The sequence below is a fragment of the Xenopus tropicalis genome, chromosome 4, assembly GCF_000004195.4.
Source record: "Xenopus tropicalis strain Nigerian chromosome 4, UCB_Xtro_10.0, whole genome shotgun sequence".
Lineage (NCBI taxonomy): Eukaryota > Metazoa > Chordata > Amphibia > Anura > Pipidae > Xenopus > Xenopus tropicalis.
The window spans coordinates 75,258,866-75,272,684 of NC_030680.2; the positions used below are offsets into that span (position 1 = coordinate 75,258,866).

Consider the following 13,819-nt stretch of genomic DNA (forward strand, 5'->3'; position numbering starts at 1 on the left):
AAAAACCCTTAGGAAGGCCACATCAAGCTCACAGGCCTCCAGTTGGACAGCCCTGCTCTACAGGGTTCAAAAGAATACCACTAACCATTTCTATGGAGAATGCTTCAGACAAGGCAAGAAATACTGCAGCTTTAAGTTCCATGCATTACAGAATATGAGCAGAGAAGTAATGCCCTGTGCCGTCAATAAGCAATGCCTCATACTATATAACTGAAAACAAATATATGCAAGGCAAGGGGAAGCCAGCATCTCACTGTGCCATTGCCTGCCATAGAGCATTTACATTATTTGTTTAGGAATCCCAGTTACAACCACTACAGTGAAATTCTGTTTAAGGGCACCTATCATAGGGAAACTGTCCCCCCACAGGAGGTGTGGGCTAAAAGCCCTCCTATTTTGTCCAAAAAATGCTCCTAGTGAGAAGTATACTGCTCACACGGCGAGGGAGCTCTAGGTGCAGGTGTCTGTTGGTAGTCCCAGCTCCCCATAGTTATATGGGGAAGGGGCTGCCTCAGGTAGGCATGGCAGTGACAGGCAGACCAGCACTCAGATGCTTCCTTTTGCAAATATAGCCAGCGGCCTTTTCACCACTGCTGTTTCCTACCTGATTACAGCAGCAGTTACAATACCCAGTGTGCCATGGGCCTTATTACTGCTGTGTAGCATTATGGGAGAATATACTGTCTTTTAATTTATATATTTCCTGTTATTTATACAGCACTGACACATTTCCACAGCACTTTACAGAGATTATTCATTGTTCACATCAGTCCCTGCCCCAGAGGAGCTTACAATCTAAGGTCCCTATCACATTCACACACTTGATGGTCAATTTAGTCAGAATCCGGTTAACCAGCATGTATGTTTTTGGGGAGTGGGAGGAAACTGGAGTACCTGGAGGAAACCCACACAGACATGGGAAGAACATACAAACCTCCTTGCAGATAGTGCCCTGGCTGGAATTGAACACAGGACCATAGTGCTGCAAGGCAGAAGTGCTACCCACTGAACCATACTGCCTTTTATAAACTAAAGTGAGCTACATTAACAGGGAAGCTAATGGCAAGTGCCATTTGAATCATTCTGGGAATCAAGTCAAGTTTCAAAACTCAGGGGGCACCCAGTGACCTTCTGCATACCCATGTATTTGAGTAATTTTCACAGAAATATATATTTATATGATATGATAATCTGGCAAACTGTTTGTAGCACCAATGTCACATACACACAAATATGCGCTCTCAAAACACTGCTGTGATTAGTAACATATTTTGTAAAAATACACTCATATAAAAAACACACACATACTTGCACCACACTGTTATTTTACAGGAATAAACAGGTTACAGTGCTTGTTTGTCATTCAGTCTCTGTCACAGAAAGACTTAACACACTGTGGTCAAGTTCATCAGAAGCCAGTTAACCTGACAGTATGTTTTTAGAGTGATGGATGAAACTGGAAGTAGCCATGCAGGAGGGAAGATGTAGTGCATCGTGCCCAGGTGGGAAATGAACTGAGGAGCCAAGTCTTGTAAGGCAGCACTGCTAAAACACCAAACATGTACTAAAAGGATATGTAAATGGGATGACAATGTGTATAATTTAAAAGAACGTACAGGTGTCTGCAAGTCCTTCAGCTGGCTGCGGAGCTGGAACAGTTCTGAGGACGTGAGGAGGATACTGTTTAAATTCTGTACCATGGTGGAGGCAAACTTCAGATCCTCTTCCCTCAGCAGTATATCAGCCATGGAATGGAAAATGTTCTCTGCATTCAGGAGGAGACAGAGTTGCCTGCAGAGAACATACAACAGGCTGCATGATAAACCAAACTTTTTAGAGAACACATTAAACCCCTTACAGATTAAATTCTCTTGTAAATCCTACAATGTAATGACTGCCTTATGCCTATAGAAGCAACTCACTAACAGATCTGCCCAGCATGTCTGCAGTCCTTTCCAGTCAGACAACTGCAGTGCAAACACCGACTTCCTAACAGCTACACATGATGACCAGCGCACAATGGTTTGATTCCACATGAGAGACTAGGACAGCGAGAGATTGTGACAAACCTTGCACCAAAGTCACTGTACAAGCTCTGAACATTACAGTTTAAGGGAATAGCACTACAATGTACATAGGTACAAGATACTTTGTAATCTGAACTGCTGTTTGCATTAGAGCAAAAACACATGTAACAATTAGTCTCTGATACTTTTTAATTCGCGGAGACTATATGTTATCCTATGGCTTAGGACAGTGGCACACAAGGAGATTAGTTGCCCGCGATGCCATCCCACTGGCAAGAACGTAAATCGCTGGTGGGATGGCATACGTGTCACTTCCCTATGGCGGGAAAGTTGCCAGGATCGATTGTTTTAAAAGTCGCAGCAGTGTGTAATAGCCCTTGAAACGACAATGAAAAGCAATTTCTTAAACAAAATGTTGTTGCCACCCTGTAAAGGCTCTCCTAAAAATACAAAGACTGTATTATAGAGGTTAAATGGCACACACTCATCTTTTAACAATAGGGATTGCACACTCCAGTACATAAAAATCTAAATTTATTAACAAAAGTAAAGTTACATAGAAGGGAACCTAACACACTTCAAACCATTAGGCAATAAGGTCTTCATGAAGAAATAAAAAAAAATTAATAGACCCTGTTGAAGATCCTTGCGGTTGAAACATGATGGCCTTCCCTGCTATGTAACCTTAATTGTTTGTTAATAAATGTAGTTTTTCCCAAGTATACAAACAATAACATCATGGAAACTACAGGTGATGCACAACTCAGCAATGCAGTCAGGCAATTCCAGTTACACAAACCTGGTGCAGAAGCCCATTATAACCAGCAGCTAACTGTTACTGGTGTTAAGCAATTAAAATTAAAAAAAAAAAAAATCCGATTGGTTGGGACACTTACCAACCAAGTGTCCCCTAAGTGGGACAATTAAATGTCCAAATATAGCTCTTCCTATTGCCCAGCAATTAACTTTGTGTAGTCTCAACTGAATTCACAAAGGGCAATCATGTCCCCAAATTAGGCCAGTCTGTTTAAAGTGACCCTAAACCAAAGACACAATAGCTGAGGCGATGAGGGAGAGGTCACGTGACTACCACCACTTTTGAGAACCACAGAGAAAAAGGTTGTCATGGTAACTGGGGAGACCCACAAATAGAAATGGGACATAAGAGCCAGGGAGTTAAGCAATATGCTTAGCACTTTAGGGGTTGTGTTGTCTTAAGGATGTGGAAACTTGCATATCTGTGACAACCAATGAACACTGCAGAAATCACTGGAGAATGAGGGCCCGATGATGAGAAAAAGATGAGAGATGAGAGAGGCGCTAGAGCTGGTAATTAGATTACAAAGAGAAATGACTATAGAACAATAGCAGAAGGAAAATGACATACAGGGACAGAATCTAAAGGGAAATGGCGAGATAGATTACATGACAAAAGGAGGGAATTACAGTGAAGAAAACAGGAAAAATAATTAGCATAATTTAAGAAACATAGGCACCAGAGAGTACATGGAGTACCAAGGATCTATACAGAGAAAAAAAAGACCCTCGCAATAATGATCAAGAATATAGGGTGAAGCAGTGACGTGACCAGACAGTTTAAAGGAACAGTAACACCAAAAAATCAAAGTGTATAAAAGGAATTACAGTATAATGTACTGTTGCCCTGCACTGGTAAAACTGGTGTATTTGCTTTAGAAACATTACTATAGTTTAGTAAATGAAGCTGCTGTGTAGCCATGGGGGCAGCCATTTAAAAGAGAAAAGGCACAAGTTACATAGCAGATAACAGATAAGTTCTGTACAATACAATGGTGTTTTATCTGTTATCTGCTATGTAACCTGTGCCTTTTCTCCTTTTTCCAGCTTGAATGGCTGCCCCCGTGGCTACACAGCAGCTTATTTATATAAACTATAGAAGTGTTTCTGAAGCAAATGTGCAAATTTTACCAGTGCAGGGCAACAGTGCATTGTATTATGATTACTTAAAAACATTTTTATTTTTTGGTGTTACTGTTCCTTTAAAGAGGAGGTATTATATGCTGAAATCCAGCTGCAAAACAGTTCTTCCCTTTCTGCATCATTGAAATCCGAAGGGACTAGAACACTGATGTTACAAATTGTAACAACTTCTGCACCGCTTACTTTCCTTATTGACACCACGCATGCAAGAAATTGTGGGATTTGGAGGATGCGGGCTGAGGACAGACAACTACTGTTACATTTTATTTGAGTCTCAAAGTAATCAGCCAGATCAGCAGGAGAACATGGGGTAACTGTTCCAAATCCTGAAAAGGCTGCATATTTTTTTAACTGATGTATATTTCAAAGCTGCTTAAAATTATGTTTACTTTTCAAAAAGCTAAAGTTGTGTTTGGGCGGAGTTCCCCTTTAAATAACAATAGCAAGGTATGTGTGGCACAGAAAAAACAGCAGTTTCTAAGATGTTAATCTTACAATTGTTGCTGAATTATAACTTCCAGTGTCTACTAACAGCCCCCAGTTGTGAATGAAAGCTAACAAGAGCTGGAGGAACAGGGACTGGAAACCCTACATGCCACACTGAAGTAACCATAGCAAAACCAACACAAGCCCAGATTTGAAAAGCCATGTGTAGACAAGAGTGGGGGGGGCTGGCTGGGAAATATGTACATTTCAGGGAATTTTGCAGACTCAATACGCCTTGAACCTCCCTCTCATTTCTCCTATTAAGGTAAAGCCATGCATAAACCCCCAGCCCACTAACATGATCAGCTGTTACGCTGCAATTTCTAAACTGTGTGTATCCTGCTAATCTAAACAGATCCATCATACTGCTTAAGGGCTGAGCTGCAAGGCATTCAGAATCCATACTGTTGCCTTTTCCCAAGGGATCAAAAGGTGTTTGTTGGAAAAATCTTCATCCCTTATTGAGCAACTAATTTTTGGATCCAGTTAGTTTTGGTGATACGGGTAAATATATACTGTACTATATACTGTAAGCAGCAATGGCAGGGAATCAATTAGCCTGAAAAAGACAAGAATCAGCTGTATTTATTCAAAGTTAGCAACCAGCATCATTTTAAGCTATGTTCAGCTTCCTAGCAACAAGCCTACAGACAGTCATGAGCTGTGCTCATGGTCCACTGAGGATGTTTACCCCGCTTCATGCACATATTGTAACTAAAACCACCTTAAGAGCCTCCAAGTTGAAAGGGAAATGCTACATGTGCCAGTACAGATATGGAACCTGTTATTTGGAATGCTTGCGACCTGAGGTTTTCCACATAAAGGATTTGTCTGTAATTTGGATATTAAAATAAAGGAAAACAAGATTGATTAGCTAACATCAAATAAAATGTACAATTTTACTGATTATTACTGAGAAAAAGAATACAGCAGTGATCCCCAACCAGTGGCTTGTGAGCAACATGTTGCTCCCAGTGGCCCCAAAGCAGGTACTTATTTTTTGTTAGGAAGCGAGTTTTGGTTGCATAAAAACCCAGTGTAATTCCAAACAAAGCCTTCTGTAGGATGTAAGTCCACATAGGGGCTATTAAGTAGGCAATTACAGCTTTTACTGGTACCCCCTATAACTTTTGTTGTTGTGTTGCTCTCCAACACTTTTTCCATTTGAATGGCTCACAGGTATAAAAGGTTGGGGATCCCTGGGATACAGTATCATTTTTACAAACTTAAACTATTTCCTTAAATGGATACTTGGGGAGATGGCCTTCCCATAATTCCAAACTTTCTCAGTGTTGGGTTTTTGGATAAGAGATGTTTTGTCATGGAGGTAACCTTGTGTGATGAGAGGCTTCACTTATGAATTAAAAATAATCTCCCAATGCTTTTGAATGCTGGAGACTTCAGTACAATAAAATATGTAAATATATAACTTTCATAATATCAAGAAGTCAGTCACTTATCAGGTTCCAGAGCACTGGGGACTTAGCATTCGTGAATATAAACAACCCCGATGCTTCGAAAGAATGCAGATGTGGCAAGTCGGCATGCTGCCTTAGGCCTGAGCAATTGTAGCCTTCCCACATATCAGGGTCTGCATGCTGGGGCACATCACTACCTGGTTGCAACCAGATAGCTGCTTAAATACCAAACCAGAGGGCTGTGATCAAAAAGCTAAATAACTGAAAACCCACAAAAAATAAAAAATGAAGACCAATTTCAAATTGTCAGAAAATATCACTCTACATCACATCATACTAAATTATTAGTATACTAAACCACCCTTTAACACAGAAATAAGATGTGACGGCGAATTGCAATTTGCTCCTCCTTAAAAAACAGGAGCCCCAGTTGCTGCTTTATTTATTGTTTGCTGCCTGTATCACAAGTATTTTACTGTATATTATGGCGGTTAAGCTAGTAATTGTCATTAGCATGCACAAAATCATTAAATCTACACAGCAACTGCATTTATTTGTGCCTTTTAGGGACACTATTAATACAAATAGTGTATACTTTAAAACTGCACAGAGCCCTGACAAAGGTGTGTATATACAAGGACATTGTGCACTAAAGTGTAACTTAATTGGTTAAAGGAACAGTAACACCAAAAAATGAAAGCGTTTTAAAGTAATGGAAATATAATGTACTGTTGCCCTGCACTGGTAAAACTTGGGTGTTTGCTTCAGGAACAGCACTATAGTTTATATAAATAAGCTGCTGTGTAGCCATGGGGGCAGCCATTCAAGCTGGAAAAAAGGAGAAAAGGCACAGGTTACATAGCAGATAACAGATAAGACACCATTGTATTCTACAGGGTTTATCTGTTAGCTGCTATATAACCTGTGCCTTTTCTTCTTTTGAATGGCTTCCCCCATGGCTACACACCAGGGTTTATATAAACTCTAGTAATGTTTCTGAAGCAAACACAAAACTTTTACCAGTGCAGGGCAGCAGTACATTATAGTTTAATTTCTTTAAAATATATACATTTTTGGTTGTTACTGTTCCTTTAACTATATTTATGGCACAAACAAACTATATAGGCTAATCTGCTTTACTCAAATCTAGAGCATAAAGTAAATATTGTGGAAAGGAGTACAATAAAGCCTTCTGTTCAATTTGTTAGATAATTACGTGCCAATGCAGAAGGTTTTGCATGTGATGTCGAAGGAAGTAAGAATTATGTGCCGTATAATATCCTATCATGAGCTTTCTAGGCAAATTTCATGACCTAAAATCTAACAGGAGGAAGCAGTTTTATTGAGCACCTTGTGATGACTTCTTTGCTTGTCACTGCACAATAAAAAGGGGTTAAACAAAGGAGGACATAAAAATGGTGGTGCTTGTGATGAGGAAGTTCTTGTGGGTGATTCAAGCATTGAAGGCTGAATTCTGAGCAATTACAGCTAATTCTGTGTTGGGTTGCATGGAAAAGAACACACGGCTTCCCAGCATCCCCGCAATGACAAGATTACCCAGCTCCAGGAGGCAATGTGCTGAGGAGACACATTACAGAGAGATAACAGTGAACATGCAGTGTCTTCAGCTAACCAGAACAAACTATCTGCTCAGAGATAGGGAATAGGCAGAGGGAGGGGGCCAGGAAAGAAGGAGAGGGAGTAAACATTAGGGAAAAGACAGCAAAGAGAAAAGATGAGTAAAGCAAGTGGTGGCTGGAGAGAAGGTTAAGAGTAATGGCTGATGGCACACATGGCACTGGCAGAAAAGCACCTGAAATTGCCTCCTACACATCCCATAAATTTGCTTGTTGGCCCAAATATGTCAAGTGTAACCAAAAGTGTAAATTTAAGGGTTTTTTTTAGCCTGCCAAAACCCACCATGGATACATTTGCCCTAATAGGAGACAAGAGGAAGGTAAAGTAATAACAGGGAAGAATAATGGAAAGCCAGGAAGACTAAATTTCCTTGGGATTTGGGAGTGCATATTATCTTTTGTATGTAAGGGGGCTTAAACGAAATTTTAGACTACAAAGAGTTAATTTAACACATACATATAAGATACATACAAGTTATTATAAGAGAAGGTAAGAAATTAATAATGCATGAACATGAAAATCTTGGGTATTAGACAGAAAAAACTGGCAACATGCCCAGGGGTGGAAATAAGGGTTGGCCGAATAAACACTTGTCTATGGCGCAATGGTGAGGGGCACTAGGCACATATCGCTTCTGTCTGCCTACCCTATTTTGGGCCATGGAGGTCCTTCGCAGTGGCACATTTTGTCACGCATATGGGAGGGAAGGGTGCCGGGCCGACTGACGATAGTTTTTTGACTTGGGTGCCTTCTTGACTTGGCTCAGCACTGAAGGTATTACTGTGGGAAGCAGGTAATGATGTGGTAAACAAGCTTGATAAAGGGCAATGAAGGGCACAAAACATTACTTGGTCTTTGACCTCAATAGAATACCTTTTTACTTTGCAAAAGGATGTGCTGCAGGATGTTCTTTTTTCTTTCATTTTTTACCCCTGGCAAGGGTTTGAGCTGCCTGAGCACTGATCCAAAAAGAACATTAAATGGTTATTGTTGCACTTCTGAATACTGAAAACTACGGGAAGCAGGTGTCCTCAGCTGGTGTGAGATTTGCCAGCTATAGCTGGGATGTAGGCTGGCTGTACAAATAATTAACTATGGTATATGACTTAGATCGATCCTCAGGGACATCTCTACAGCAGAACATGGAGTGTGGGGTAGTGCTCCACATTTGGATAAAATATATATTGATTCCAACCTGCTTTTTTGCTTTTATTCTTCCATATCTCTACCATTCAGCTACTAATATATTTCATTGCTTGTCTTTTGTAAGATGTTTAGGACAGACAAGATATTGCTTAAAATTCAAGGGGCAGTATAAGTATACCCCCTTGTTCAACACAAATTCAATGAATAGGACTTCAGCTGAATATACTTTTTCCCTATTGTTTTAAGCATGAAACATTGTGGTTTTTGTCATTTCTTGAGCTAAAAAAGGACAAACACGTAAACTCAAGCTACTCCATATTTTGCAAGGTAAATCATCATAAAACAGCCCCTCATTCTACTCACTGTTTTATCTTACAGATAAGCAGGAATCCATTATAATAAAGACACCCCTTCTGTCATACAGTTGTAGGGCACGTCAATAGCAAATACAACGTAAAATAAGCAAATATTATGCTGAAACTGGGGTAAGATCAGTGATTGGTGAAGATTCCAAAACACCCATGCTATCATTATTTAGAAAGGAATTGCACGCATGCTTTACTGTCAAATCTCCTCCAAGGCAGGAATTGTGCATCATTAGACAGAGCATTATAATTGTTAAAATCAAATACACCCCTAATCTGTTGCCATAGGCGCTGATCGAAAAAGTCACTTTTTAAACCAAACTAAAAATACATAACTCATATTGCAGGAGGTTATTTGACAAAAACCCAGTAAGTGACATGGCAGAGAGGTGGAAGCAATTTATATAAATGGCGTGTGAAAAGCTTGCCTAAATGTGCCTGGGGACAACACAGCTTATGCGGAGTTGCATATGACCTCCACATTGCCACCTTACACAGAAACCTGAAGATTGTCGTAATGAAGAGATGAAAAGAGTCATATGGAAATTAAACACAGAGATGGACAAACAGAAAATGCTCAAAATGAGTGCAACCATTGCAGAAACAATAAGGTAGTGAGACAGCCAAACAGCAAGTCCCCTATACAGACAGCAGAATGTTTCTTAAACACATCCAAAGGCAGTGCGCCATGCACACATGGTAAATAGCAATATACCACATAGAAATAGCGACAGCCACATGCCACTCTCTTATATGGAGGCACAGATTTCAACAGAACTCACCGAAGAGTCTTTATTTTAACAAATACTGTTACACCGTGAGAGTGATGTTTCAGGCCTGTACAGATGTGCACCAGACTGAAGCAGAGTATGGAGCACTGACCCCTTATATATCCTATGCCCCTTGCTTACCTGATGATGAAGGCCCCTCTGGTTTCAAGTAGCTTTCTCTCACTGCTAAAACGTTTCAACAGGTTAATCATAAAGCGGTGGAAATAAGAATTCATAGTTGGTGTTGATGGTGAGCACTCCAGACCCCGGATAACTATAAAAATATATATATATATAAAGTACAGTTCTCTCACAGAAGCACACAAAAATGTTGTTGCTGGTGAAAGGGACGTGCAATACAACAATTTTTTTTTTAAATATGTTTTGCTGATTTTGGGTCCAAAGAAGCATGGGGAAAAAATCTAAAGAAAGACTGTTAGCTAGCTACAAGATATGCCTGGTGGTTGCTATGTAAATCATAAAAAAAACTTCTTTGTGCTCACAAAGACTCAAGGGAATGATTTTTTACCATCAACAAAGGGCAGATTTCACTAGTGGATGTCACTACTGGGAGGTAGTAGTAAGGGGGTTTTATTTGGCATGTACCTAATATTTACTGAACTAACAAACCAACAATAAGCACATCTCCTCTCCCCCCAAAACGTACCCCAATTAGCCAAGCAATATGACTTCTACAGACCCCTCAGTACAATTCTCAGTATTTCCTGTAAATGTAAGGGACCAGTAATTGAAGCCAAATGTTACAGGTTGGTGCAAAAAGGGAATTATTTACCTCAGTGTCTAAATTAAAGGGCATGGTCATCAAAACAGAATATTCATATTTATTAAAAGCTTACAGAGAAGTTAATGTCTAGGTAATTACAAAAAAAAAATCACAGAAAACTTCACAGCACTATTTAAAACAGCAAACCCCAATGATTAATGAAGGGAAATTACTGTATGTTATGATATTACAATTATATACGTTTAGACAAGGCAGCAGAAAGAATGATGGCCCTATGTTATGACAGGACAAACAATAGACCAAGTCTCCAATTTTTCTTATTATTTACATTACATACTTCTCGATGGGTCACTTCAATTGTGGTCACCTCTTGGTGACTAATCACATAATAGGCTCTGTACTAACAGGAGATTTAATAGAGATGCATGCTTTATACACCCATCGTGCCATGAAAAAACACAGACAGTACTAAATGCAGGTTAGCACGGAACCTCCTCACCCTCAATTACAGAGGCAGGGACTACTCTTGTGCGATCAAAGTCCCAACACAACTCCAGGCCCCTGAGGGCACAGCGAGGGAGACATGAGAGGTTGTGTTTTATCATTCCTGCAGAGCTCAGCAATTCAGGCTTAATCAGGCATTAATATCCACGTAATACAGAAAATATCAGGCCCACGTGCATCGTTATGGCTTACACAGACTAGAACTCACTGACAAAGGCACATTTTCTGCTGGTTCTGTCCATTCTCTGATCAAATAGATCCTGTAACAAAGCAACTTTTAGTCTAGATGTAAAGGTGCTTTGCACAGAAGATACAAGCCGCCATCAAAAGGCGACATAAAAAGCTCACTTAGGGTCAAATATCAGAAAAAGTAGTCAGTCTTTAAAGAAGTTCACGTTGCAACATACACAGTCTCCAATACATGTGGCACACAGACATGAGCGGACATGCAATGCTTAGATAAAGGTCATCAAATGTGCCCCAGATGTGCCTCTCAGATTTAAGGGTTACAGTAAAACTTGATTTTAGAAAATAAAAGAAACTGATTGGAAAGGTTAAGCAAAATTACTACTTGTAAGCCAACAGTGACATGGAGAATCTTACATTTCCAATAATTAGCGCTCACCAGAATTGTGTGCCTGAGCCACTTTGTTTGGGACTGGTACATGAAGTTCCGACACTCCAGTGGGGAGGTCAGTACAGTCAGTCATTTTGTCTGTCTGTCCAGCAGGAGAAGAAGCTATTTCTGCCAGAACTTCCAAATCCTTTAGGATGACCTGGGCAAAGGAAACAAAAAAGTGTTATATAGGGACCTTAGACTGTAAGCTCCACTGGGGACTGATGTGAATGAAGTATAATTTTTGTAAAGCAATGCAGAATATGTCCATGAAATATAAATAACAGATAATAATATTATAACTACATACAATACAACACTATTTTTAGTACTTTTGCTGTCAAACATTCAAAACAGACAAAATTAACCCGTTAACATGTACATTTTACTGAGCTTCATGATCAGGTAAAGGTTGTTTGTCAAATTCAGCTTGACTGTGCTAGGCAGATGGTCTACCTTTGATCATCAATATATAACTGTATATCTCTATATAATGGTATAGCTTAGGCTGGCAATGTGTCAAACAAATCAAAGCAGACCAGTTGTCCATTGATTATAATTTGAGCCCACAGATGCGCATTATATTGCTTAACCTCATACAAGACAGAAATGAGCCTTTAACACTGCAGATGTTTGCGGGATAAACGAGGTATAAATCAGCGCAAGGATTTAAGGCAGAAGGCAAAGCAGCACAATTAATACATATTGTATTATCTGTAACACTGCTGATTCTAGTTTCTCAAAAGGCCCAGGCCCCAAGCCTTCAATCAGGGCTATTTATTCACAAATAGGATCGCTACAATGGCAGCAGACACCAGTGGAATGCCACCAGCTTCTGGAAAAAGACATTTCAGTCCCAAATTAATGCTGGAGATCCTAAACATATGTACAGTGAGTGTTTCCAAAATACCTATGAATCAGCTTATGTGCCACTGGTCTACAAACCCACACAAGAGAATGTGACTGCTCACACGAAGCACATTACCTGCAAACAGCAGTTCACCCATTTCACACTGATGAACACTAAATGCAATGTGCTAAACCCACCCCAGCTGGATCCCCACAAACAGATCATTTGTGGCCAAACTTTTAGGCACTTATAGCTTTGACAGCAGTTGAGAAGCACTTGACTGTTTTGGAACAGTAAATTAATTTTTAACTCTTTAAAGTCAAGACTATAAAACCAAAACAGATGCTTTTGTAGTTAAACACACAGCAGGTTTTAAAGACTGTTGTCCAGAAGACATATTTGCAGCATTATACTGTCTCTCCACGAATTATAGATTGTGTGATGTGTATAATAAAAGTACAAGTATGTTTTTCTGTCAAGAAAATAATCTCTGTTTTTTTCTTAAACACTGCTTTATTCCACTAAAACATATGTTACATGTTTTGCTGAATTATAGGTTAACTGGCAGAATGGCCTGCTGGCACATGAAATCCAGTTTAGATAAAGTAAAAAAGCAAAAAGGGCCAGACAGAAAAAAAAAGACTCCAGTGACTTAAAAATAAGGATTTCCATCATATACGATTTTTGACTCATGTATTGACTCTTTCATTGCTCTCCACCTTTTCCCAACATTAGGGTCCAATCATCCAGTATACGGGTTTATAAGCTAATAATGATTATACTGACAATGCATCACACAGAAACATTTCTAGTGGGGTCTCCAGGCCCCAAGATAGACAGATCTGATCTATTTGTAATAAACTCAGCTATTAACTTGGCACTTCTCAGCCAGAGCCAGAACAGTACTCAAGCCAGCCGCACCCCGTGATATTGTGCTTAACATTCATTCGAAGATGTTCACAGCCTGTACCACAGAGCGCTGGCATGAAACACATTTTTGCTGCAAGAAAAAGTTTGATAGAATTTTCTTGCCTGTAAAAGAACCATGGAACAATGGCTGCACATTAGCATGCAAGAAGGAGCATCCTGCACGGTGTATTGCTCTGCAGCAAAGGCCCGGTCTTCCCTGTCACCATGGAAACAAGACCTGCAATCCCGCAGCTTGGGTAAGGAAATGCTGGCAACTGAGAGGGGGCAGTGCATGGCTAAACTACAGAAAATTAACACTTTCGGTCCCGTGGAAAAACAGTTATTTTTCAAGAGTTTCTGCTTAGTAGCAAAAATCTCTCTTTGTT

General features: G+C 39.8%; 1 protein-coding gene across 2 annotated transcripts in view; it reads right to left on the bottom strand.

Annotated features, from left to right (window-relative positions):
• vac14 (Vac14 homolog) overlaps positions 1-13,819 on the bottom strand; it is an 84,968-nt gene that overhangs the window by 12,470 nt on the left and 58,679 nt on the right. For both annotated transcript variants that reach the window (NM_001142192.1, XM_031899922.1), the window contains 3 exon segments: positions 1,617-1,791; positions 9,951-10,083; positions 11,684-11,834. In NM_001142192.1, coding sequence (NP_001135664.1) covers positions 1,617-1,791; positions 9,951-10,083; positions 11,684-11,834 — 459 coding nt within the window.